General features: G+C 39.7%; 3 protein-coding genes across 6 annotated transcripts in view; 1 reads left to right on the top strand and 2 right to left on the bottom strand.

Annotated features, from left to right (window-relative positions):
• Positions 1-6,999: 6,999 nt before the first annotated feature.
• LOC138192345 (ferroportin) lies at positions 7,000-12,100 on the bottom strand. Its single transcript, XM_069139685.1, has 9 exons — positions 11,937-12,100; positions 11,187-11,292; positions 11,025-11,092; positions 10,732-10,891; positions 10,330-10,445; positions 9,981-10,107; positions 9,536-9,790; positions 8,038-8,718; positions 7,000-7,428 (listed from the first exon to the last, which is right to left on the bottom strand). The coding sequence occupies exons 2-9, from the start codon at positions 11,287-11,289 to the stop codon at positions 7,169-7,171; spliced, it is 1,770 nt and encodes a 589-aa protein (XP_068995786.1). The 5' UTR covers positions 11,290-11,292; positions 11,937-12,100; the 3' UTR covers positions 7,000-7,168.
• Positions 12,101-15,648: 3,548 nt separating this feature from the next.
• slc6a19b (solute carrier family 6 member 19b) lies at positions 15,649-21,930 on the bottom strand. Its single transcript, XM_069138531.1, is given in 15 exon segments — positions 15,649-15,766; positions 16,053-16,206; positions 17,333-17,465; positions 17,594-17,750; positions 17,871-17,999; positions 18,095-18,207; positions 18,737-18,847; positions 18,934-18,954; positions 18,956-19,116; positions 19,208-19,320; positions 19,322-19,343; positions 19,426-19,568; positions 20,310-20,424; positions 20,427-20,534; positions 21,822-21,930. Coding segments are annotated over 15 exon segments (1,707 nt in total).
• The window catches only part of fhod3b (formin homology 2 domain containing 3b), an 85,455-nt gene continuing 80,302 nt past the window's right edge, over positions 21,924-27,076 (top strand). For all 4 annotated transcript variants that reach the window (XM_069142993.1, XM_069142994.1, XM_069142995.1 and 1 more), the window contains exon 1: positions 21,924-22,450. In XM_069142993.1, the coding sequence (XP_068999094.1) occupies positions 22,286-22,450 (165 nt within the window). In that variant the 5' untranslated portion in view covers positions 21,924-22,285. The remainder of the gene's footprint in view (positions 22,451-27,076) is intronic.

Consider the following 27,076-nt stretch of genomic DNA (forward strand, 5'->3'; position numbering starts at 1 on the left):
CAGGATTGGACAGAGTGCTTTACACTAGAAGGTCAAACTGTTGTTCGGGTGGGGAAGGATTATACTGTATGTATTGGTTTAAGAGCCAAACAATACTTAACTGTGTTCAGTCAGAAAGAATACAATACAGTGTATGAATGATACCTTCAAGCCGCTCCTAAAGTAAAAAAAAAAAATTAAAAAAAAAATACAAAGGTTACAGATGTTTTATAGTAAATTATCCACATAATGAGATGGAAGGACCAGCTGTTGCTGATATTTGTAAATGTGTTGAGTTGGGTGTTTGCCTGTTGTTTGGAGGCACAAGCAGGATAATAAGAACTAAGAGGTGCAGGTGCAGAATCGGGTTTGTTTATAGGAAAGAAAATGAATCAAAATAATTCCGATTATCACTTCATAGTATACATTGTTTACCAAGTTTTGACTGGTTTCAGCTTCTCCAATAAGATCATTTCCAGTTTTCTCTGTTTATATAATATACACTCAATATGGATTTGGGCCAGACAAACAAGCACGAGGCTTCATCAACTCATGCTGGGACATGATGAAGAGATTTATTTACTATTCTGTGACACTAGGTTTTTAGACAAAAAAAAAAAATCTTCTTAATCTTCTGATTAATGTGTAATCAATTTAATTAATTTCTTAATGAACCAATTAATCATTTAGTGTATAAAATGTCAAAAAATATTAACAAAGTCCAACATAGTCGCTCGAAAATTTAAGGCAATGATATCAAACTGCTTACTGTTCAAAGTGTTTATGCATTCGACAAAGAAAAGAAACAAATCCTCACATTGGAGAAGATAGAAACAAAACATGCTGCATGTTTTTGCTTGAATAGCCAACTCTAATAATTAACTGATCATCAAAAGAGTTGCTGATTAACCTGGGTTGATTTAACTAATTGATTTCTCAACTAATTGCTTCAGCACGACACTGATTAACTGTAAAAGTATTTAATAGCATAATGAATAATGAAAACAATGTATATTTAAATATATATATTATCAATCAATAATAATTGTGGCTGTAGCTCTGATACAAACTTGCAATCAATATAGCCTTTAAATTAAGTTTGCTAGCACCGGTGGTGTAATGTTTTGTTCAGCTGTCCTGCCAAACATAAAGTTTCTGGTTTTTTTAAAAAAAATATCCCTGACTTGTCCAACATTTTCAAATTAGATGAAGCTTGTCAGTTGCTTAGTGAACCCACAGAGGGACCAGTGTGGTACTTCATGTATCGATCAAGGTAAAGCAAGGACATTAATTCCTCATATGAACACTTTATCTATTATCGTTATGTCTTTTTCCCCTCTGTCAGCAGTGTGATGCTTGACTGGGTCCTTGCAAAGCCATTCAATTGTGCTGCTGCTCCAAACTGCTGATCCAGCAAAGTGCAGAATGAGAAAAGGTCCCCATCTCTAGATGGTGTTTCTCTTTCATGGGAGGTTGAGTCCCATCATTTCACAATATGCTCTTTTGTTCTTTGGACATTACTGTTTGGATTACCCTCATATGACTTCATATAGTAAGCAAGTATTTTTCAAATCCTTCTTAAATTATTGAAATATTTACTTTTAAATGTCCTCATTTGACCACATCCTTGATTTTACCGAAACCTAACCACCGTCCTTGAGCATATGTTATGTTTTCACTATGTATCACTAAACGTGAACGATCCTCAGTGAGACAAAGCCAGGAGGACCTAATGTAGCTTTAATATGCTACCACTGACCCAGTTTCTCAAGTAAATGAATTAGAAAGGGAGAATGCCTAAAGCAGGACTTGTTAGCGAGCTTGCTCTATTGCTGTCTTTAACCAGGGACTACACCATAACAACCAGGGGAGGCACTCTGTTACTGTAGGCCTGCAGCACTGCAAAAGAAAAAAGTGATGAAACTCTTCTGAGCTTGTTACAGAATCCCCTTTCCAAAACAAAAGTCGACCAACTCAAGTACAGAAATTCAACAGCTGCAGTCTTAGATATCAAAACAACAGAAACAATTACATTTCCACATAGTGTAAGAGTGATGACAGTGTAAGCTATGTTTTCTGCATTACTGCATTTACCAAGCACACATCAACATTTCTCACAAGAGAAAAGGGAAGCCTGTTATAGGGTTCGTTCAGAAATGGAGGCTAATTTGAAGGAAACCATGGTGGAGACAGCTTGATTTAAAAGGGGCAAGTCATGACACACAGGACCGTTGCTATTTTCTGTTATTTCTACATTCCTAAGGGGATTTTATAGCCATCTGGAATGAAAATCATTCATTTCCTATACACAAAATATTTCATCCCATTTTCTATATGTTGACAGCTGTTTGGGAATTGTGAAATATCATCGACGGTTTGAAACGAATACATTTCACTTCAACAGCTCTACAATAAATCCTATTTTCATAAAGGTCATCCTGCTCTCTCGTTGTTCAAAACTTAATTTGCGATCAATTGGAGGCTTTTGTAAATTTCCGTGCTGTTGAATTGAATTGTGTAGGTGCTTCTGATATTCTGTCAGAGCCCCTTATTGTCCTTACAGTAGCTAGTCTACTATGTCACAAGCACGGTCACAGTTTACGTTATGACCTTATCAAGAGCCACTGGACACCATGATCCCTATATCCATAACCATCATAGCAAAGACAACAGTTATAGCCCACAGTCATAGATATATACTAAGCAATATAGCCTACCCTTTTCACAGCAGGTATTTGTTAAGGCGGGCCTACTTCTGGATGAATTTTACTGAAGAGAAAAATAATGCTTTTTATAGGCTACCTGACATTTTTCACGTTTTGCATTTGTCACAGAGATATACAGTTGTCTTGGGAGGCCAAAAGACACTCTGGACATCTGTCAGCTATTATCTGACCTGAGCCAACCCAGTTCAAATGAATAGTCCCTTCTAGTGGTCGGGTACACAAACCATCATTTAGATACACTGAATAACAAAAAAAAACAAAAAAAACCTTGTACACACATACCCTCTGAATAGTAATGTGTAAGGCACATGTGAGACTCTTGCTCTCTACCAATTTTCATCATCTTCTTAACAATAGAACAAACAGTAGTAAGATGCTCCAGAGCTTCTTAGACTCCATTTTGTGTATCTTTCAAGGATAGCAACTCTTCATTATACACCGCGACCTTGATTCCTTTCCCGTCTTTGCACTGCGGCACGTTATCAAAGTAAAATGAAAACTAACATCGCCCTTCTGCTCTCCGGGGACAACTGCAGACAACGCAGCAATGTGTCATAAAAAAATAAAAAAAATAGAATGAACAATAAACTTTCATCAAGTTTCATTTAGTTGTGTCACAAGAATGCTCAACACCAGGACGCTGAAATTGCACATCCTGAACAGAACAAATGGTATTAATCCTAACTGTGCTTTTCAAACTCTTCAAACTGCTGCAGTTAAAAAGCTCTATAGCCACAAATATAGGCATAATAGCCATGTACCTACTACTACGACGGTAGTAGCTCACTGTGACTGCAGGGTGGCATCGATCACCGCCGAGGGCGCGCGCACCACTGCTGCTGCTGTGGTCACACCTGGCGCTCGTGCCTGCAGCCGTCATAGAAGAAGAAGCTCACTTCCGACTACCATCTTTGTTTGAACGAGACCTTTTAAGGCATTGGCTGGAGTCGTTAAAATGTACTACCCAGTTCATTTATTTATTTTTCCACATGGCCAGTCGAGTATCAGGAGAACCCTCTAACTGTATTCACAACATTGGTAAGTGTTGTCAAGCTATTTTCTTTTCACCGTTTGGCTCTTCGAGGATCATAAGCTCTGTCACTTGCGTGTTAGCTGTTAACTAAATAACCAGAAGATGTCCACGGTCACTGGCTACCTAACTTAACATATTTCCGTTTTGTGAACTATGCAAAACTGAAACTAATACAGCAAGTAACGAATACATTTAGTCATAAGCTTGAAGAGAAGTGAATGTGAAGCATTTTATTTCCTACTGCAGTTACACCGAGTTGTTGAGTGCAGCTGTCTCTTCATGTCTTGTTCTTTGAGCTTGGCACAGCTGGCAACTTGTCTCAGAGAATTGAAGTGTGAATTTACGCATTGCAGGGTATCTTCATTTTCTGATGCATGTTTTGATTAACACAGCTTCTACCACTGCAGACTCTTTAAAAAAAAAAAAGGAAAAAAAAAGAACTGTATTTGTTTATCTATTTTTTTTGTGTGTGTCGTTCACATACTGCAACTTTGAGTCTTTGTTAAAATGATTTTTGCCAATTGTGTAATTCATAAAAAGGTAGAAAATATTTGTAACAACAATATTTTTAACGTTCACCATGATTACACTCTAGTTTCCTGCAAAGATGCTCTGGTCAGTAATGAATGACGGCTTGACCTGTATGGATTCATTCTCAAACGTCACTATTTATCAGGTCTGCGGTGCTACATGCTGCTTTCATTAAGACAGCCTCTGATTCTGAGTGCTGTGGCAGCTCTTCCTGGCCAGTTGCCTTTACTGGCCTATTCATAGCTTCGGTACATTACCAAGATAACACTGCCAGGGATTGTGATGGAAATATTAAAACCTTAATTTAGTGTAAAATATTGAGGCTTTATGATGGAGACAGAGACTGATGGTCATTACTATCATCATGGAAACAACGCAATGCATAAAATATAATATAGGTCACTGTTCTCCTAACACAATAAAGTAATAATGGCCTATTGGGGGGCCTTTTGATGGCAATTTAGTGGCAATGGTGCCGATACCAGTCAGTTCTTGGAGTTCTCAGTGTACTTGTGTATTGTATGAATATTTAGGTCTACTTCAATTGTGTTGAAATTGAACTTTGCTGATGAGAATTTCTGCAGTGCCGACTGGATTTCCATGTCCTTTGATTCTGGATGTTTTCCCTTTTGAAAACTCAGGACTTTAGATGGTTGTCATGTAACGTTACTCACACTAATGTGCCCGCTGTCCTCTGGATGGTAGTCGTATCATCGTTGGTCACCCTAGGATTGTGCACACAATGTTATAGAAAACCTGAGGATTAAGTCATGCTAATAACATACTATGTGTGTCTTTTGTCTCATTTCTTTGGGACACTGGCACTTATGTGGGAATTGTTGAATTGTTGGGTTTCTCTGTATAATGTTGTAAAGTTCTGCTGTAAGGACTTTGATGTGTTAAGTGCCATGAAATAACCTGTGTTGTGATTTGGCGCTATATAAATAAAATTGAATTGAATTGAATTGAATTGGTATGGTGATGAGCCTTTAATGTGACATTGACCTCTTGTGGTCACCAAAAGCCATTACATTTGCATATAGTAGCTGCATGTGCCCTGGCTGGAACATGCTTATGTCCTCAATATTTATATAGTGTCAATGTTTTATTTCTTCTAGCAGTCTCCCCTTCACTGCTTTGTGGGTGCTACAGCTTCATTCTGATTGATAATGAATTAACACCCCATGTGGTACTACACCCCAGGTTGTATAAGCTCTTTAGCAGTTGGACTGTCTGTTCAGGGGTTATTGGAGGAAGTTGTTTGCAAAATCTCAAAGACCCTCTTGAGGGTTATGTGGAAGGATTCTGTAGATGTATACATCAAATATGCAGACTCCACAAGGGACAGAGAGAAAACCATGTGGCTGTCCATTTTATTGGACTGGTTCCAGTACTAAAAGCAACTTGTGAAGGTTGAACAGGTGACTTTATTTAAGTATCTGGCTATGACTGAATAGGGCCCAATGCATTTACAAAGACTTCCATTTTGCAGTCTATTTAAATGACCTTTAGATGAAATCCATCTTGTGTGATATATGTAGCACTTTAATTTGTATTAATTTGTTCAAGATGTGAGGCCAAAGATCCTTTTCAGTCATCTTTATTATCATGAATATCAGTCTTAAAAATAAGGACAACATACAATACAGAAAAGTTCACAGGAAAATTATACAAATATATTGAGAGATGTGATGCTGTTGTATGACAAAAGTTTAACTTTGGTGTTATTTCCACTGTACATGAATGAGATATGAAAACATACAGTAGTTGAGAGTAATTCCTAAGTTGTATTCGTTTTCTTGTTCTTAGTTGAGGTAAGGTAATGTTGAGTTCATCAGAACTACAAAAGAATGAAGCAAAGTGTAAAACAATACTGCAAATAGCAGTGATCAACATTTGCTGTCAACATTTAGCTATCACTGATTTCAAACATGTCACAAAAAGAAGATCGTTTCCTCTTGGATTTCTATGAAACTATTAATATCACTCTTTATATGGGAAGGAAAGAAAGGAAACTTTGTATTTATCTAAGTACACAAGCAATTAGAATATAATAGTTTGTATTGAAGTTAGACAAAAGTACATGGCGTGATGTGATGTTTTTGTTGTTGTAATCCATAAATCAGGCTTACGTGCATAAAAGAAAGGCAAATGCTTGCTTGATTCATCCACAGAGAAACAAACCAGGGGAAAGAAATAATTGTCCTTTCACTTCTGTCCATTAAAAGGGGGGGGCTGCCTTTCAGAGTTTTTTAATCAAACAATCTCACATCAAGTTCCCTTTATGTTCCTTTTTGGACATCCTGGAATATTTCCAAGTGGACGGATCAGTAACATCAATGCCACTTGTGAAAGTTGTGTTTCGTCTTGTCTGTATTTTCAGGTATCACTGTTTTTCCTCACAACATCAGTTCTTTACTGAGTGAAAGGTTAGGAAAACCTCTCCGTTCACCTACCCTCCCTTCCAAAAAGCTAGGGAAGTTAACAGACTTGTTTGAAACACTTGCAGTAGTTCTGCAGTTTGCGAAGGCACGTGCTGGTGCCTTGGCCATTTCCTTGTGTCCTGTTGTACGCTAGATTAGGACATTTCCCCCGGAGGTATCGTTGCTGCATTTATTGTAGCCACCTCAACTTATGTACATGAAGGGAGAGCTTGTCTCCCACTCTACTTCACCTGAGTTCTTGTTTGCTGCTAAAGCACATGGCCCTGCAGGAAGAAAGCAACCGAGGTGGGACAAGCACTTGCTGTGTTGTGCTGAAATGAATGGCTAAGTTAGGAGGAGAGTGTTGCAATAAGATTGCTGAAGGAACATGAGGGAGACATTCATTTCACAGGTGCAGACTGGATTCAGTGCTGGTAAAGCATCTCATGCATGGATGTGGAAGCCATGTCTGCTCCTTATGTGTCGAGGCGGCGTTTTCTCTTGGCTTTATGTGCATACAGGAAGTACATGGTGTGCCCAGTGGTGATGAATAATACAGAAATGATAACTAGGATGCCAAAGTGTTGTGGCTGTGGAGCGGAGATCACCATGATGAAGTGAAGAAGGTCCATCAGGTAGTTCATAGAGCTCTGCACTCCATTTACCACCCCTCTCTCTGACGCACAGATGTTCTCCTGCAGAAGCTGGGTCACGGTCAGGTCGAAGGACCAGAGACCTAAAACACAGTTTTCATTGGTGTTTAAAAATGAACCCGCCCATTAAATATTAGCCAATTACAGCTGGGCATTCATTCCATGCTTGTGAGGATTCAAACAGAACTAGAATCAATGGGAACAGTTAAATAGAGCCTGAGTAAAACACTATAACTGAATACCAATATTGACTTTTTAAAGGATACCTAAAATATTTTTGAATACTGTAATTTTGGGACTCCCTGGTGGCCAAGTGATTGCCAAGTGGTGATGATGGGTGTCGTACTGGATGCTGACAAATTAATTCTGCTGTCGCTTCTCAAGAAACCGTTAAAATTTCAAAAATACTGTAATTATAAGTACTGTGAAGAACAATTTATAGTTTTGAATAGTACCGTCTGCTTGATCCGTGATGCAGTTGCAAATGCCTCAAAAGGTGTCAATTTCTCTTTGCCCAGCATAGATAGCAATAATTGTAATCATATTAAACTATTATTGGCTGATAATAACTGGCATACCAATGTATGGATCAAGCTCTACAGTTGTCAGTATCCCATTCAATGTCAATATATGAGCAATTTAAGGTTTAGTGTCCACTGAGTTCAGCCAGCTTTGGAGGTCTGTCTACTCACCAATGCGCGCTGTGATGACACCCAAGAACAGCAGAATAATGGAGATATAAGATTCTGGCGCAGCGCCAGAGGGCACGTTGTCAAAAAGCACCGTGTTGTTGGTCCAGTGGATGGAGGAGCGGTCTGGCAGCAGTGGCTGATTGCTGCCTCCCGTCAGAGGATAAGTGTGTTTTCGCCTTTGGCTTGCCATCCCTCCAAGCTCAGCGGAGGAATTGGAGGTAACGTAGGGCATCAGCAAGCGAAGATCCACAGGGCTGCCAGGGGCAAACACGGAGCACACACACAGCAGCAAGCAGCCCAGGTGGAGGCAGCTTGAGATGATGCCTGTGTTAACCAGGCCATAGGTCTTTCTGAGTCTGGTGAACATCACAGTGCCCATCAACCCCGTGATGGCCGACACGCCCATCAGAAGACTAAGGAGAGATCCACTTATGCCCTGAGTATAGGCGTAGCCAGTGGTGATGCAGTCAAACCCCAGCACTGTGGTGTAGAGGAAAGCCAGACCCATTCCTGCCAGGAAGACAGGCTGGCGATAGTAGGCCCTCCAGCCATCTTTACAGGTGCTCACCAGCCAGCGAAACCTCTGGAAACACAGCGGCAGGTTGGTGATTTCTTTTAGGTGCACGCTGGAGTTACAGTTGCCCTCTGTCAGAGGTTGAGGTCGAGCAACATTGACTTCCCCTAACGAGAGAGAAGAATGGCATCCATCACTTCTGTTCATCAGGTCTAAAGGCCTAATCCTTTCTACTCCATGTCATGTTAGACTCTACATCATCTGTCAAATACAGTCCATCGACACTGATCTACATGCGCTGCAAATGGAAAGCTGACCATATGGACTGTGGCAGTTGGGTGCTGTTCACTAACTGAGGATTATGTTTTAAAATAATGTGTGTTTCAAAGAAGCTTTTGAGCTTGATAATTGTTTTTCTTTATGCCTGAATCCTTTTGACAGTGATTGTCCGGGTGTGTATTGTATTCATGAAATTCGATCATTCAATAAGCCCACTATTAAAGACACCTTCAGGCTAATGACAGCATTTTATAACTCCACAAATGCTTCTAAAGTGGTTTGCCATATTATTTAGTGTGAAGTTGTCTATTTTTAAACCATCACATCCTTTAAACCCAGTGGAAATCCTATGCCACAAATCTCACTACAATATTACCCTGAAGGATGCCTGCTGATCATCACATTTACATGCTGTTTTCAACATTTGAATTCAATTTCAAAGCTAAAACTCAGGTGGGCTTTGAACACTTTTTTTAACAAACAAAATCAAATAGGATGTAAATGAATAACGAGGGCAGAAATGGATTTTTAATGTATTCTGTGAACTGTAGTACACCGATTCTGCCCATCATTGCATGATCATCGAATAAAAGTAGCTGCTGTATATTATCTTTATGTTGCCATTATGCTGCAGCCCATTAAGTGCATTTTCTGTAAATCTCCTACTGTTCTAATCTGCCAGTACAGGTGAAAGTCAGGCCGTACCTTGTGACCCTCTCCTTTCCATCCTCTGCAGGTACGACTGAGCCACCTCCACCACTGGTGGTTTGACTGAAAGAGCAGGGACGATGCGGTACACCCGGGACAAGAAGAAGAACTCCACAATGAGAGAAACAAGATTCCAGCCCAGGATGAAGCCACAGCCAACTACATTGGAGGCCAGGGTCATGACCTGTCCCACTGCTAGTGGGGCCAGGATGTTAGTCACCTGATCTATCCGCCTCATGGTTGCATTCATTCCTTTTGTTTGGATCAAACACACAGAAGTTAATGTGTGTCCACTACAGGACTTCAAGCAAGAGCAGAAACGGATCAATATCTGTTATTTTCCGTGGTACAAATATTTATCATGCGCAGCCAGCAATGTTACCCTGTGACAAACATGAAATACAAAGCGATCTGTGCATTAACAGAGAGTGAATGTCCTCACCGGCAAGGTGACCTCTGTTGTAGCCTGTGATAACCACAATCCAGTCCCTCTGAATGGCAATGGTCAGTGCTGTACTTGCAAGGTTTGCCACATCTGCCAGGACGATCACCACCGTATAACAAACCACCTTGTGTGAGTTTTGCGATGCAACATGTTACTATGACAGCACAAAGTAGCCACAAGCTCAGAAGCAGAGACAACAGGGACACAGGACAGAGGGAACAACAACAACAGCAATACGTCTTCTGTGTAATAATCATGGTGAGTATCCTGTGTACAGGTAAACATGGTACCAAGTCATCAAATCTAATTATTAGCATGTATGGGCAAGCATGTAGTGTCTACTCACAGTGAGCCATCCATCCCAGATCTGTTCAATCCTTTGCTTATATGAGAACACCAACATGAGCACAATGCTACATACTGTCACTGAGATGTTCTGAATGAAAAGAGATGCATGTGCAACTAAAAAAAGAAGATGGGGGGGGAGGGGACATTTTCAGACTTTTAGTCATAAATGGAATATTCTGTAAAAATGAATGCTAGCTGTGAAAGATAAGAGTCAGTGGCTGAGAACTTTGTGCCGTGAGTCCTGCTGGTTGAGTGTAGCTATCAATGCAATTCACCACCCAATGAGATATGAAACCAGCAAATTTCTAGGCCCAAGATTGAAATCCACTGATCTATATTGCTGTTCTCTGATGTATTGCATGCTGAAAATTTCAAATAGGTGTGAAATTGTTGCGCTCACCTTTATTCCTAGGATTGCGATCAACCCAGTCTCCAATTAAAGCCCCAAGCAGGAGCACTGACCCAGCAACTACCAACCCAAACACCGCAGTCAACAGCAGGTTATGGCCGTACAGCTCAATCAGGAACACAGAGATTGCAAAGTGCCACATGCGGTCACCCTGTTTGACACAAGACTAAAGGTCATCATGTGTTGCCATGCAAGATGCTGTCACATACGTCACAGTAAGTAGACTACCTTTCACTTATTTAAGTTTTGATGTCTTATCTGTTTCTTCAGGAAATGGTTCTTACCCACATTGACAATGCTCCACTGACATAGATGAGAAACTTGGGACCCTTGAGGTAGATGAGAGCTGAACCTTGCAAGGGAATGTATGAGAATCAAATAAGCACACATTATATACGCTGCGAACACATTGCATGAATTCTAGTTGGATTTAAGGTTGAGTTCACCTGGTATACTTCTAGCTTTTTTAGCTCTTGCATCCCTGATGTCGTCAGACTCAAACTCGACCACAACCCCACCGCACTGGGAGGCATCTGCTCGCTGGGACATTGCCTAGTGAAGGATTGTGGGTCAAAAAACGTTGAACTTGTTGCACACTACTCTTGTTCTGTTGTTAATAATACAGTGTTCCATTACTGTAGGTAATGCTAACCTTTAGATTTTGTGAAAAATGCAAAAATTTTGATTTACCCTACTAAGGAGACTTCATTCTCAATGACTACTAAGTGTACACCACTCGTAAGATGACTGGCAATTAACATACTAGACAGCAAATCTAAAACAACAGCAAAATTCAACATGCCACAATATTGTAGTAACTATTTAAATACACCGTTTTCTTTTTCCTGGAAGTTAATTTTACAATAGTTGTAACACATGTCCTTTTGAACTCAATAAACCGCTGTAACCTCTCCAGCTATTTGAAACACTGTGTTATTAAATTTGCCACATCTATTTTCCTTCACATCAGATTTTTTTTGTCAAATATACAAAGGCTATAAATAATGGTTACTATGGGTCAAATCACATTTTAAAACAGAAGAGCATTAAAGAAAAAGTATGTCGCTCTCAGTATGTTATTACATACAGCAATGCTGAACATAGCATTAGTTTGTCACCTTGCATAGCTCTATGAATGCCGTCTTTAGCTGGCAATAACTAAAGTGCTCAGAAGTCATTGCAAGCTAATTGGTCACCTTTGTTTGGATGGTGCACTCAATCCTTGCTGTTGTTCCTCGACGATGTATCTTTTGCCATGTATCCTACATTGGGATGCGAGTCTTTCCTGAGAGCTGGAATTCAAGCTGTAGTAGTTTGAAAGGCTTAATAACATCACAGTGTTCAAGTGCACCATTGTATGAAAGTGCCAGAAAAGCAGAACAGGCAGAGGGACAACAAAGGCAGCCAGCATATTCCAAAGCACGTGACACTGCAGGGACAATATCACTGTCCACCCACCCCACAAAAAGGACAACTGCGTAACTGCGTATGACTCTAAATACAGACATGGAAAGTGAGCACATGCATGCACCCTCACTCACACAAGCACAGTCCTACTGTTCTCATACACCCACATGCTCTGTTGATGTGCAAAAAAAGTTACATAACGGACACATCATCCAACACCAAATCCCCTTTTCCACTTGCAGGTAACGAGCAGGAAGCAGATACATAACTATAAATATTGCAACGCAAAAGCTGCCCCCAGTCAATGGGATTTATAAGATAATGTGTGGCATTAATAAATGACTTGGATTTCAAGTGAATATACAAGCACAAAATAGCTACAAACATCAGCTCATGTGGCATTGCTTGTACACATTTTTATTGGATTATTTTTTTGAAAATTCATAATGTTCTTATCACAAGCCATTAAGACAAGTTATTGATCACACTCCACTTGTTCCATTCAAAACATCAACACAGGAAATTAGCTGTTGTCTTCCTTTAATCAAATAATACCGAAGATGATATGCACTTCCGGCCTTTTTTTAATCTATTTTTTTTGCAGGCATATTTTCCTGCATTGATTTGATCAGGCCGACAGCGTCTGTATTTCCTTCACCTGCATAAATGCACTGGTGTGAAATACGACAAAATTAATGTTCTAATTTAACCGAGATTACAGATGCGACTGCCAATGTGTTATGCTAATGATATTGTCATGTTTAATGTAATAAGAAGCATGCAGTACCATACTATACTGTCACCACCCGGCTCAAGGCTGGACAACAAATGGGAGACTCCACACACACAAATCCAAAAGAGAAAAGAGTGTTTATTAAAGTAAACTAAGCAACTCGGAACAAAATGTGGGAATGTAAGGTATCAGTAATGTAAGCATGTGTGGATGAGTGAAGAGTGAATATACATGTAAATTGAAATAACAAAAGCAAATAAGTCCAAATGTCAGCCATGTGGTCGGCATCTGTGCTTCTCAGCAGAGGAACAGAAAGCAATTACAGGAAGGCTGCTCTTTTATTCCCTTAGGCCACTCCCTCCTCAGATGCAAGCAGGATTGGACCTTGAAGTAAGGAGGAGAGATACGCACTCATAAGGAGGCAGAGGGATGGAGAGGCCCTCAACGATACAAAAGATGGAAGAAAGAGAAACTAATCGGTACAAACTTTTGTCTCTAAATGAAGATAGGCAAGAGGAAGTTCTTAAATGACAACCACTTGTAATCCTGAACACCAATCAGATAAAGCAGCTCCAAATTTTAATTTAAAATACACCATGACAAGTCATGTGCATGTGGATTTAGATGATGCCTGATCCTGATGTAATTCTTCAGGAAGCCCATTACTAATTTCTAGCGAGCCACGAGAGTAATGGCGACTACAAGAGGGACAGATAAGAGTACACGGATAAAACCCCATTCAGGATAGTGCAGAGCATCAGCAAGAGGGAAGTGGGAATGGATTTAATTAATTCATCACAGTGATGTGTAGAAATCTTTTTTACATAATATGGGATCCAGTCGTTTTATGACATTCATTTCTCATCAGAACAAATGCCACAAAACAACCACCAGAAGCATGAAAGGGCTGAGGAAGTGTTCATGTCATCTGCCAATAGATGTCCAGTCTTTGACCAGTCACCCATTTAATATCAGCAATAAATCTTTGGGAAAATGGAAACACTTTGTCAGATCATTAAAATATTCTGTCTAACATAAGTATAGTGATGACGTGAGTTACTATATCACCTATTTATTCCGTAGACGTGTGCCAAGGTAATGAACTCAAAGAAGGCTGTGATGAGCAGAGGCGTGCATCCCACAAAGCTGGCTACAAATCCCCGCCAGGATTTTCCAGAGCCCAAAGTGAAGAGGAGGGCCACAGGAAAGAAGGTAATACTTATTAACCCACTAAATAAAGTAATATGCTGAAATTACAGATACAGAAACCTTTAAAGAGTCTACATACACAGAAGTCATTTAAAAGCTCACATGTATTTAAAAGAAAAGTCTGCTATTGATATCCAGTGACAACATGCTTTCTAACTTGGAAAAAGCAAGAAATCTCCCAAAAGCCAAAGAAAAGATGTATAGAAACATTAAACACCATAATAGTGCCCTTTTTCAATTTGTTATGTGAATCTGTTCTTCCAGTCAACAGTAATTACCACACATTGCTTCCACTGGAAGAAAACAGATGCAGCGTGTGTAACATTCTTATCTACCTTGTATTGAATTTCTGTTCTGGTTCATATTCACATAGAATACTATCAGTCATACAGTTTCTATCGGTCCCAACTGGACACTGGAAGTCACCGTGTACAGCAAAACACATATATTTAATCTTCTTTACAAATTACAGGCAATAACAGAAACCAGTGAATTACAAATAACAAATTGCAAACAATTTAATCAGTATTTAACTGGCTTCTCAATCACTCCACTGTTAAAATGTCACAACAGTGACCCCAGCTGGACAGATACGTGTACCCTCAGTTCATGGCTCCAAGTCTGCTTCCCTCTGGGCCAGCACCTCCTCCCGGCCTCACAATTGAATTGTTTAATCACATGTTAGACTATTACTGTCAGATCATACTTAACCTCATTTGAAGTTTTAATCTGCGATAGATCCTGGGAGTAGAAAGCTGCTGTGGACTTACACGAAGAAAATCTTTGTGATTTGCTGTTGTTTGATTTTTTTTTTTAGCAGATTTTGGACACAAAATACAACCTTGTTTTAAAATGTGCTCTGTTAACGGAGTTTCAAACAGAATTATAGGAAAGACATTGTGGGATTTTGTCTCAGGGCTCAGAGATCTAACACCTCCTGCAGAGGTCTGTGCAACAGAGCTTAAAGGTAATATTGCAGAGCACATTGCAAGGACCCCAGGACCCATTTCAGTTCAGATTTTGTGACTTATGCTTAATGGTGCACACTATGTTCCTAAAAGCAAACCCACACCACAATATCATGAACAAATTAATTGAACAACATTTTTTTTTTAAATTGTTTTTATTAAGATAAAAGTTTTCAGATTTTCTTCAGACTGCCGCACAGGTTTACTCCACAACACTGTTTGAGGCCGTAGTTAACAATATTTTTAACCATGCCAGCAACATTCCTCAAGGGTTGGCAGTTTTATGGTGTCCTTAAAGTGAAGCACTGCAGAAAGCCACATCACTACTTTACAAAGCTGAGGAAGTAAATAAGCTACTGTGTTGGAAGCAAACAGTAAACAGACTGACCGTAAAATACAGAGGAATCGTTATTTAACTGTGTCTTTTGAACTTGACAGCATTTCATATTGTTACCTCACTCATTGCTAAAAAGTTATGTCGAAGAAAACAATGACTCCTGAATTAAACTGTATATGAATGAATTAACCTTCTTGAAAAATAAATTTCACTTGAATGTTAGATTGGGGATTTTATGGGCTCATCGTTCATTTTCACTTGGTCTGAGATATAGAGATGTGATTTATCCCCATGATGACTCTCCATGATGCCTGCCAGAAGAAGTTGGGCTTGTGTCCAATCATAAACTTGACATCATCATTGAATCTAGGAGAATGTGTAAACAAAGTAACAGAACAGCAAACAAGCTTCTTTTATTTAAAGTTCAGTTGTTCATTAATAGTATCTCAGCGACTTAGCGTTGCATAAAACTGTACAGCCATTCTGAGGGACATTACCAATCACAGATGTAATTAAGATAAATTGAAGAGTGTTGTAAAGATGACAGTAGCAGCAGTGCAAAAGTACTATAATTATAATATCCACATCCTGTGTTTGATAATTCATGACATGTCTATGCTCGTGTCAACAGACAGCCTGATGAGCAGCTGTCTGTCCCATACAGTATATGTTTTCCACTGAGACCATCTCGCAGAAGGCAACAACAAGAAGAGGGATGGATCCTCCGTAGGCGTCAAAGAGTGAAAGCCAGTAGTTCCCTGACGCTTGGATGAATATCAGACCCACCAGACAGCAGAGTATGCAAGAAACACCTGAGGAAGTGTAAACATTAATAACGGGTCTATGCTTACATTTATTTGAATGGACATTGGCACGTACAAAAATTAAACTGCAATAATTTAACATAAAACAAATAGTATAGTATAGTATAGTATGTGTAAGACAAGATTTTTAAAAAATGGACTTCTCCACCCTGTACTGGGATCAGAGAGTATTTGTTATAAAACCACAACTGGCACCATTTTTCAAAAGGTTGCGATGCCTTTGAAGGGACCACCTGCTCCCACTGGAACTAAACTGGAACCAGCAATTGTTGTGCTTCATTTCTGTTGCTTCAGATTTGGTAAAGTTACAGTCGAACATTTTTAGAATAGGTTCAATAGCAATACTGTTTACTGACTCATTCCTATAAAGTTGTTCTTTATTCTTGAATTTACAGTTTTGATTTGGCAGAACTAGAAATTAAAATTTGTGCGGAATTTTTCACGTCTTACTCTGGCCTGGTGATTAGGATGAGGAGACTTATTGTCTCATCCGTTTAGCCCAAGGTTGTTCATTTTGGCCGAACAACTGTACACCTGTTCCTGCCTAAATTTGGGTATGTTTTTTTAGGTGGAATTTTTTCAAAAACAGGCTTAAGGAGTTAACAAGAAGCCTCCTAAAGATTTTTTTTTTTAAACCTAAACTGTTCTTGGGATCTCAAATAAAAGACAGGAATTCAATTTCTTTATTAGTGCACCCTTTTTAAACAGCATGGAGATTCTTGAAATTTGGGTAGAAATAGCAGAGCTACTGTTCAACTGAAAATGTACAAAAATATTGAACAACTTGAAAGAAAAGCCAGACACAGTTAGAAATAGCAGCCTAATTAAATAATGTTGATTTGAGTAAAGTTTTGTTTTGGTCTGTTAAGTCTTAAAATTATTGTTAGTTAGGAGGGACAGTTGATCTGATCGTCTGTTGGTCATTTTTACTGGCAACTGCAACAATCAGCACGACTGCAGGTGGGAAGCCTTTACCTGAATGTTTTGTACACTAATCTTTGTTAATGCACCAAAATGGTTTGTCACAAACGGACAAAGTGCATGACCATAAAGCCCTGTAAAATATATTAGACATCCTTAATAATGTGAAATGAGAGGATATATATGAAGTTACCCGTGACCGCTTCTTTTGGACAATTCTTAGGGAAAACGTTGAGGTCTTAAAGGACGGCCCACACCGGCGACACGGGCATCTTGGTGATCGCCTCAGTGAACACAATGAAGGCTAACCCAGTTCCTTCAACTCCCTAGGACCAAACACAGCACAGGGTTGTAGCAAGACATAATATGGATAACTTATAAATAGACATGTTCATTTCCCTTGAAAAATTAGGCCACTGTCACGATGCATAAACACGACCTGCTGAAATCTCACCTCACTTAGGAAAGTTGTTAAGTCGCAGGTTTTCAGATCTACTCCTTGAATAACCTCAGGGTACGTCCCATTAAGATGTTGAACAACCTGATTGTAGTTGCCATCAGTGATGCTGCCCTCAGCCAGTTCAAATGTATTCATTAAAGCCATGATGTTTCTAAAAACCCCAAATAATAATAATTAAAAAAAAAAAAAAGCTTTCAAGTAAATGTATTCCTGAAGAAGAAAAGTATGTGATTAGCTAAAATTTACAGTCAGACAAAAAGATAGAATATACCCAGAAAGACAGTTGTCAAATCTCTCTGTTGCTCTGAAGCCAATAATGGTGTAAATGACATTTGCAGCATAGACTGAGGTGATTCCGTTGATGATCGAAATGATCACTGCATCCTGTTCACAGTTGTTACTAAAGAAAAAAGGACATTTTATTTTTATTCACAGTACTGTGTGACTTCCAGCAGTATTGAATTATGCGGTTTAAAACAAAAATACCAAACTTACTGCACTGAGTTGTAGCTGGAAAAGGAAATGAGACCACCAAAAGCCAGGGAGAAGGAATAGAAAACTTGAGCTCCTGCATCCAGCCATGTTGTTGGTTTGGCCAGCTCTGTTAACTGGATGAATTTGTACAGTCAAAAGTTATGGATAAACTGGTTATTGCTGTGCATAGACTCTATGGTACGTCTTATGAAGAATTATGGTTAAGGACTAAAATAGCGGTGCCAGTGGTTCTCAACTGGTGGGTTGTGACCCAAAACTAAATCACGGGCTGTTTTGAGTGGGTTTTGGATGTCTGCGTGGAGAAAATAAAACTGGCAGGAACAAAGTAACTTTTATTTTGAAGTCTACAAAGGTTCTTATGTAGCGCCCCTTATTTTTGGAGTACATACTGTACGTCTGCTTCTTTGTTGGACTGGACCAGTTGAGAACCAATGAGCTAGACATTTGATATAAGATCCAATAGACTGGTTACTATTAGTGTACCTCAGACAAATACAAATTTGGTTATATTTTAGTCCAAAAAAATGTTGTCCGTTAATTGCCAAACAGCATTTAAACATGTTTTATTTGTTGGGTAATCAAATTCACTATTCACTATTTGTTGTGTGTGGTAGCTGAAATACTTTCAAAGATGCAACTTACATCTGGTGTGAAGAGAAACTTGACTCCATTCAAAGAGCCCTTCAGGGTCAAACCTCTGATCAGGAATATTGTCAGCACCACATAGGGAAGGGTTGAAGTCACATACACAGCCTTGGAAAAAAAAAATAATATTTACATTATTATTGTTTCAGCAAACTAAAATCTTCTCTGTTACTGTAGTAAGCAATGTGCTGTACCTTCCCAGTGGTCTCAATCCCCCCGAATGATGCAGACATAGAGAACAGACCATGCACAAACATGACATAACAGTATCCACCACTGCAGTCCGCCATCTTCTTCAGTGTTTGGAGTTATGTTCAGGGTTTCCCTGTACCAGAAATAATCCACGGCGGAGCTCCTCTCACACTCTGAGACAATTCCTGACAAAATGTGCAGTGTGCGTCACTAAAATGAAGAGTTTCTAACGTCTGTTTCCATCCAGCAGAAGTGTTGCACTAGTCCTAGCTCTACCTGTTAAATTGGCGTTTGTGGGACATCGGCTCCGAGGCAGCGTCTCTTGAAATGAGTTGAAGAAGTACCACGTAATTCAGGCAATGATGGTGTTGTAATAGAGACTGATGGTCAGAGATACACATGGATGCAATACCTGCCAATGAATGTTTTAAAGGAGTTATTTTAATGGCATATTTCCACTAGTTGTAGCAAATATTCCGCAAAATGTTAGTCACCAATGGCAGTCAGATAGGGATGAATCGTAGACCAAACTCCCAAGCTGCCTCTTCTTAAACGTTGACCGATGGCAAACTCAAGATAGAGAAGCGGGACTCCTTCAAGAACCAGCAGGATTAGAAATGGTATCATAAATGCACCTGGCAGAAAAACAAGAGGCATGTTAATGCTGTCACGGTAACAAACAAATATCACTGAAGACTTTGTATACAAAAACAAATACTAAATGAGTTCCAACACAGTGATTTTAATCATTTTGTTTACACGGGAGTAAACTGAGAGATAAAGTCAGACGGTTAATGAGGTCAACCTAAACCTAGCCGAAGCACTTTGCAAGCATTTTCTGCCAGTCAGCAGGTGCGACAGTTCTTATCAGAGCAGATCAGTTCTACGCCATCTTCTGAATGTGATTTCTACATGCTGTCAATATTCACTTGATGGCTTTGGGATATTGGTCATCAACCACTCAACTTGAACGTTGTCCACTGTTTCTTCATAGTCGTAGTCAAGGAACATATAAAGAAAGTTTTCAAAAATAAAACGGTCACAACAAACTGTTTATCAAAGCAAAATTATGCCTCTGTAAAAATACAAAGCTCTTCTTTTCCTTTAAATAAACAGGAATTTAAAATATAGTGCTAATGGCATTAGCAGGCGGACAAATACTTTGGAAAGCTTTTTTGTTTGTCACATTAAAGGACACAGAATGAACCACAAGGTGTAAATTAAATGTTATTACACTGTAGATGTATAACTAATGCTCCTCTGTTCTTCTAGGTCTGAATTAGATTTCATGAGTGCAGCAATTCTTTTTCTTCTTTTCAAACGGCATTATTTAAAACAGTCAAACCATACAACCATTTGTCTTTTTCATCTCTTCCCTCCTCCATGACTCTGACAGAGATGAGGGAAGCGCCGCACATTTCCGAGGCCTACACAGAACCCGACACAGGTCAGCATGTACTGGGCCTTGTTGTCCCATTTTGGTCTGTCTCCAGCCTGTCCAGCTGCTGATGGGACAATATCCTGTCCCCCAGGCCCGGGTTGGGAAGTTTGAGCTTGTTCAACACTGTACTATTGTAGTCATACAGTAGTGCACTGTACAGTGCTGGAATGTAAATTGTGGCTCACACTGTGAGAGTCTATGTACTTGGACGTCTGTAATAGATTGACTAGGCTGGGGTGTCGGAGAGCATCAGCTGGAGGTGTGCAGCCTTTGAAGCCTGAGCTGAGCCAGAGCACACATGACAGTTAACTCGTGTCTTATCTGATGGGGAAGGTCGAGGAACAGTTTTTATAGGATTTATTGTGTGGTCCACCTTTTTAAAGGTTGGCTACAGTACATTTCACAGTTTTTATAATTTGTTCAGGTGTCAGTACTTTATGATTTAAAACATCAATTTGGTGTAATTACCAAAACTCAGGTATTGCATTGTGACATAATATTGAAAATCTTACAGATTTCCATCTCTGTTATTTCTGTTGTGTCACATATTTGCCAATAATCAACTTCTCATATGAAGCATCCATAACCAGTGCATAAACACATGTGAATAGAAAATGTAGTAATATGGTTGATATCTTAACAAGCACACATAAAAAAAAAAAGTTCCATTTGAGGCTGTCATACTTCCACTTCACTGCATTTAAGAGATATGTTGTACTTTCTACACATTGGATAATATCACAAGCTTTAAAAATACAACACATAGTTACAAATTAAACCAGTGATTTCCACATTTTTTGCCTCTGATGTCCTACAGAAGGCAGTGCTAGTTGGGGTCACAGTTCAGATGTCTGAATTGCTAACAGCTCCACTAAGCAGTGATTTTTCCCTGTGAACTTCTTACATGGTTTCATTTCAATAAATGATCCAATATATCACCAAAAATCAAAGATTAGATGAAAGTCCAAAAACTGATAACAAATTTGTGTGTTAGAACGGACTTTTTTCTTCATTCCTCTCCCAGTAATCATCTGACGACCCCTCCGATTTATCTGTTGTCCCTCTTTATATCTAAAGTAGCTCAAACCAGCTCCACCTGTAGAAGCTACAAAAGCATCATGCAACTTACACACTGATGCTTTCCTATTAATAATCTGATGGTGTCATATATGATAGAGGGACCAAACCGGTACTTTTACTTTAACTACATTTTGCTGCTGATACTTTCACCTATATTCATGCAGTACTCTTACTTGGGATGAAATTCACTACACTGATGTATTGGTAGCTACTTTTACTAAAGGATCTGAGTACTTCTTCCACCGCTGACTGCGTCTAGGTAGCCTACAATATGTTTGTCAGCACTTGAGTTGGAAGTGACACGGACTGAAACTGGCGTCCCTGCCAACATCAATGCAGAGGGTTTTGTTTACTTTTCCCTTTGCCCACTGGAGGCCGCAATCGCGCCTGTAATATGAGCTTTTTGTCGGGCCGACTGGGGTCTGGCTGCTGTGTCCCCCTGGCAGAGTCTGTGCATGAGGAGGGAGCCGCTTCCCATCGCTCTCACAGACCAGACGCCAAGTGTAGCAGTCCCGTCCGCAGTCTGCCTCAGCACCTCAACCGCCCGCAATGCCCTTGGATACTGCCGCTCCGCTCGTTTCCACCACGCTCTGACTAACCGCGTCCCTTAGCGCGTTACCCTGGATCTCTACTTTTGGACTGTTGTGTGCACTGTCCTGCCTGACTCATCTGCGCTGCGTGAAAAGAATGGAGAAGGTCCAAGGATAACAGGGTTTTGCTACTGCAGAAGACCTGCCGGCAGTCGGCTGCCTGCGGGGCTGCGCGTCTGTCAGAGCCGCATAGTGTCGCATCCACTATTTTGATGAGCTAAAATCGCCGTGCATGGATGCGTCATGGCTGCGTTTATTTGCAGGGTGCAGTTCTTAGATGATACTGATCCATTTAACAGCACCAATTTCCCCGAGCCCACCCGACCACCTCTGTATACTTTCAGGGAGGATATTCCTCTGATAAATCAGATTGCTGGAGTCCACAGGCTGCTAAAAGCCCCACAGAAGGTATGCAGTAACCTTGTTCATGTCTTGATTGTGTTTTATTCATGTTTCTGAGCCGAGTTCAAAGTGAACTCCTTCACCTAAATTAATAATTAGCCTGAACGCGTTGATGGGTTACCACCAAACAAAGCTAATGGACCAATGAACAAGTGACTTGAAGCGGTTTGCTGATGTGGGCTACTGATGGAGCATCAACATCTATTCAATCAGTAATTGTATGCAGTGACTCAGCATAATTGGCTTATGACATAAGAAAATGCAATATTTTGTGACTTATGGTGATTTTTGAGGGGACACCCATTAATTGACTGAGGTAGAGCAAGTATCAGGAAGTGTTTACATCAGCCACAACACAAAACCCCTTTCACAACCTGATTTTCATTTTCTACTCATTGTTTAGGAGAACTTTCCAAACGTTATGCCATTTATTTTGTTTAACAGATAAGAAAAAGTAGAAAAATTGTTTGTCGTCTGGGAGACATTTGTACTTTTGTGTGTCATGAATGAGCAGGCTTTAAATCCGTGTAGGAAACCACTTTTTCTGTTGTCACTACAAGGCCCCAATAGAGGTGGGTTCGGTTGGCCAGGTCTTGAGGGATGGAAGAAGATAATTTCCCTCTGATATATTACATCTGCAAACACATTATTTAATATTTTGATGTTTTACTTTATTCTGCATATTTTGTTGTTCCCTATGTCAAAAGTAGAATGTATTTTGCTGTACCTCCACGCAGTGTTTGATCAGCTCCATCACATCAGTCTTCATTTATTCCTAACTGTCTGAGGTGGTGAAACATTGTTGTGGTTTCAAAAGTTGGACTTTCCAAGATCCACAACTTCATAGCCAGTTTTAAAAAGATCAAAATAACCGAATGTTCCTCTTTGGTATGGTGTTAGCAGTAACTTGTGGGAGCAGTATGAACGGAAACAGTCAGGTGGATGACGATGCGTCACCACATCTGATTCACGCCCTCCAGAGGTTTGAGAAAGTGTCCTTTGGGGTGACCGTGTAAATACCTTTCACAACAAAGCTGTTGTTTTTGAGCTCTCTCTTTCTGCTAAAGGTCAGTCTGATAAAAAAATAGTACACTGCTAACACACTGTGCCGAGGGAGTCAAAACAGCTAGCATATGCTGTTACTGGGCTGTTGCTGTCAGTTCCAGTCTGCAGTCCCGAGAGGGGAGATCTGTATGTGTGTGTGTGTTGTATATTGTTGTACGTTGGATGGCACCTTGTCTGTGCTACTGTACAGATTCAAACGTCAGTCAGGAGTGTTAAGCATCCAAGCTTACATTTTTACAGCAACATGGAGTCACAGGATAAATACTTGTTGTGTAGCAACAGCTTTGTCAGGACAGCAGAACCACTTTGAAGTCAGTTTTTCCACCCTGTGGCCTTTTGGAAAATGCAATACCACCATGTAGCATCACTCATCACTTTCATATTGTAGTAGTACTGAAAGGTTTAATGAAAATGAAAATTATATTTTGAGGACCATCTGTGATAAAGATGCAAAATGATATCTGTCTGTAGCATCTTATCTGTGAATAAGCTTGTTTGTTGATCCTTTAGAAGGAAACTAAAAGTAGTTACCACTTGAATCTGGCTTCAGATTATCGAATGGATAATGCACTGACTTGTCAAAAGACAAATTTTACATGCTTTTCAAAATCTGATGCTCATATTTACAGCTTGTCACCAGAAACCAATATAGCAGCCCTCCATCCACTTTCTATTTTGTCAGTGCTTTATCATTTGTGGCTTGGTGGCCTTAAGGCCTTCCATCAATTTACAAAAACAGAACACAAGGGAGGTCTCGGAGAATGGACTCTAACTTTACCAATTTCAAATTTGGGACCGTTGTTTTTATGCATTTTTGTCCCGTAATGAGAAGTTATGTGAAATTGCTGTAAAATACAGGTTTTGTCCTTCATGCCTGTCAAAGCTCCTTTGAATTCTTTTACACATTGTCATGCAGAGTTGAGGTTTTGCCGGTCTCTGCATTTTGGAGGGTTTTGTCTCAACGGAGAGCTTCTTTCAGAAGAATGCATCCACAGACAGGCTCATCTGCATGCTTGACAGGAATTTAAGATTACTGTTGTGGTTTCTCCTTCATGCATCAGGTGTGTTTTAATGCATTTTAAATCTCTTGCTTTCACAAAAGGGCCACAAATAGCATCTTTACCAAACAAACTTGTTTTATTTAAGTCCACTGCAGTTTAAATATGAAAATGTGTAAGGAGGCTAACACAGGCATTTGTACAAAACTATGTACAAAACAGTGTTGTTGTTATGAGTTTCAAATGTGCAAGTTGCAGACAATATATGTTATCTCATTCCAGTTGTCTTTCCGCCGTGGAATACGAGGAAATTTGGAGTGAGATAGCAGTTTTAAATTGGAAATTGCATGGTGTTTATTTTTAGTCTTTTCTGCCTTAACTGCCTCCCTGGTCAGTGGACCACAGTATGGTGGTTGAAGGGAGAGGCCAGACCTCAGTGTGTGAGCAGAGCGCTCGTGGTTGCTTCTTTGGACTTGGTCATCACAGGGCCACTGTGGGTTCAAGTCCTGGGCAGGGGACAGCTAAAGATGCCACTGCTTTTGATAATCTAGTTGCACAATCCCTCGATTAAGGACAATGTAAGTGCTTCAACATGGCCTAGTTAGATATGGCAATACCTGTAATTAGTAATCCGGGTTGATCATGTAATGAGCGCCTAAGGTGATACTGGTCAGGGGATGAATGTGTGGATCTGTTGAACAATAGATTGATGTAGAGATGGGGATTGGTTGATGGCAAGCTTGCATAATTCACTTGAACTTTTCTGCTTCTGTCGCTTTTGGTCTGCAAGTCCAAACCTTGTGTGGGGAAATGCATTTTTTGGTTCCACAGTTGGCTAATTACTGGTTACAGCTGCAAATTCAGGCCAATGCTTGTCTATTTCAGGGTGTGATACAGGGTGAAAAGCTGAAAGAGAACCAACATTCTTTTTCTTTTTTTTTCCCTTTTTTCCAATCCATTAATTTCAGTGCTTAAAGTGAAATTTAAAATACAATTACATGTACTCAGTACAGAGTAACAAAAACAAAAAACAAAAGTAATACACTGAATTGTGATAATATATCTGATTTGTGTTTGTAATTTGATGGCATTTGTTTCCAGGTATAAAACTTTTACACTTTTTACACTTTTTTTTTTTTTTTATTCTTTATGTCAAAATTGGTTTCAGGTAGTTGAATTGACAAGGAATCACTGGTAGATGCAGTACTTCACAGCAAAGGCACAGTCAAGTAAAAGCAGGTAAACAAATTGATACATGTAAGACGTTGAGGGCAACAATCCCTGCCTCAACAGTCATCTGAAATCTGAAAATCTTTTTGGAAAAAAATAAACACAAAACTCTTTTATGAAATCAGTGTATGATTAAGTGTGTCTTCTCCTTCTTGCTACATTTCATATTACTCTCATACCATTTGTTTTTAAAGGCATGTCAGTCCATGGGCATACAAACAGTGGGCTTAACTTGAGCCCTTATGCCTGGATTTCCTGTCAGTCCAGAATCTGTCCTGTAATCTGGAGAATCACTTGCTTTCCTCTTCTTGACTGCGTCCAGTATAAATGCATTTGTTTTTCTTCTTCTCTGTCTACCTTTGTCCCTCTTGTTAAATATCATTTTCTATCTCCGTCTGTCTGAACATCAGAACATTAATAACATTCTGGATATAACTTGTGGCTGCCTTTAGAAAATATAGGATTTCCTCAGCAGTTTTAGGCTACTGCATCAGTCTTGTGCTTCACCTCACCTCTGGTGTGCTCTTCAAAAGGTGATGCTCAGCTCCATTATATCTACAAATGTTATATCACCAATAATCTTTAGGCTTACCAAGGATGGAAAGCAAACAAGGCAGCTCCGAGGCAAAGAGAAAGTTGGAGGGAAAGAGGAAAGTTATCCCAACCAACCACATGTTTTGTTTCAGTTCTCAAATATGACACAGTCCTTGAGTGCTGCAGTGCAGTAACACAAACAGAGTGGCTGAACAGATCAAAGCCATAATGTCTTTCCCAGCACTTTTCCTCCACGTTTAATTAAGTTACTGTCATATGTGGAAGGAAATTGAACTGCATCAGACCTGGCAATAACTGGTTGGATTTAAAAACCACATGGCTTTACATGTTACATATATGTTTACATGTGTTGCTCATTAAGAACAAAATCTACCAGGCTGCCTATGTGTGAGTAGTATTTATGTAAGTGTGTCACAGTCTCTACTTTCCAAAGCCTCATTGTCGATGTTGATTTCATTATATTTATACAGTATGTTGTTTTTAAGATACTTTTGTCAGAGCAGAGAAGTGCCACTCTCTCCACTAAAGTCAGATGTTTGCCCTCCCTTAATAGTGTTTGTTTTCCTGCGCTCTGCTTCTCTGTTGGAGCCGCTGTCCCGTGGAGCTGACGGACTCTGAATATAAATAGGTTAATATCTCCAATTTGGAGGTCAACCAGACAAGTGAACAGACACTCTCATTCTTCATCTCCTTGCCCACAGTCAGGTGATGACAACCATGCAAGACCAGACAAATCATACCTCCTCTGCAAAATCATCTGGTGTGATGATAGTTTATCAGACAG

Source organism: Embiotoca jacksoni, unplaced genomic scaffold (assembly GCF_022577435.1).
Source record: "Embiotoca jacksoni isolate LCO1_2020_lvr unplaced genomic scaffold, fEmbJac1.0.p SCAF_11, whole genome shotgun sequence".
NCBI classification, from domain to species: domain Eukaryota; kingdom Metazoa; phylum Chordata; class Actinopteri; family Embiotocidae; genus Embiotoca; species Embiotoca jacksoni.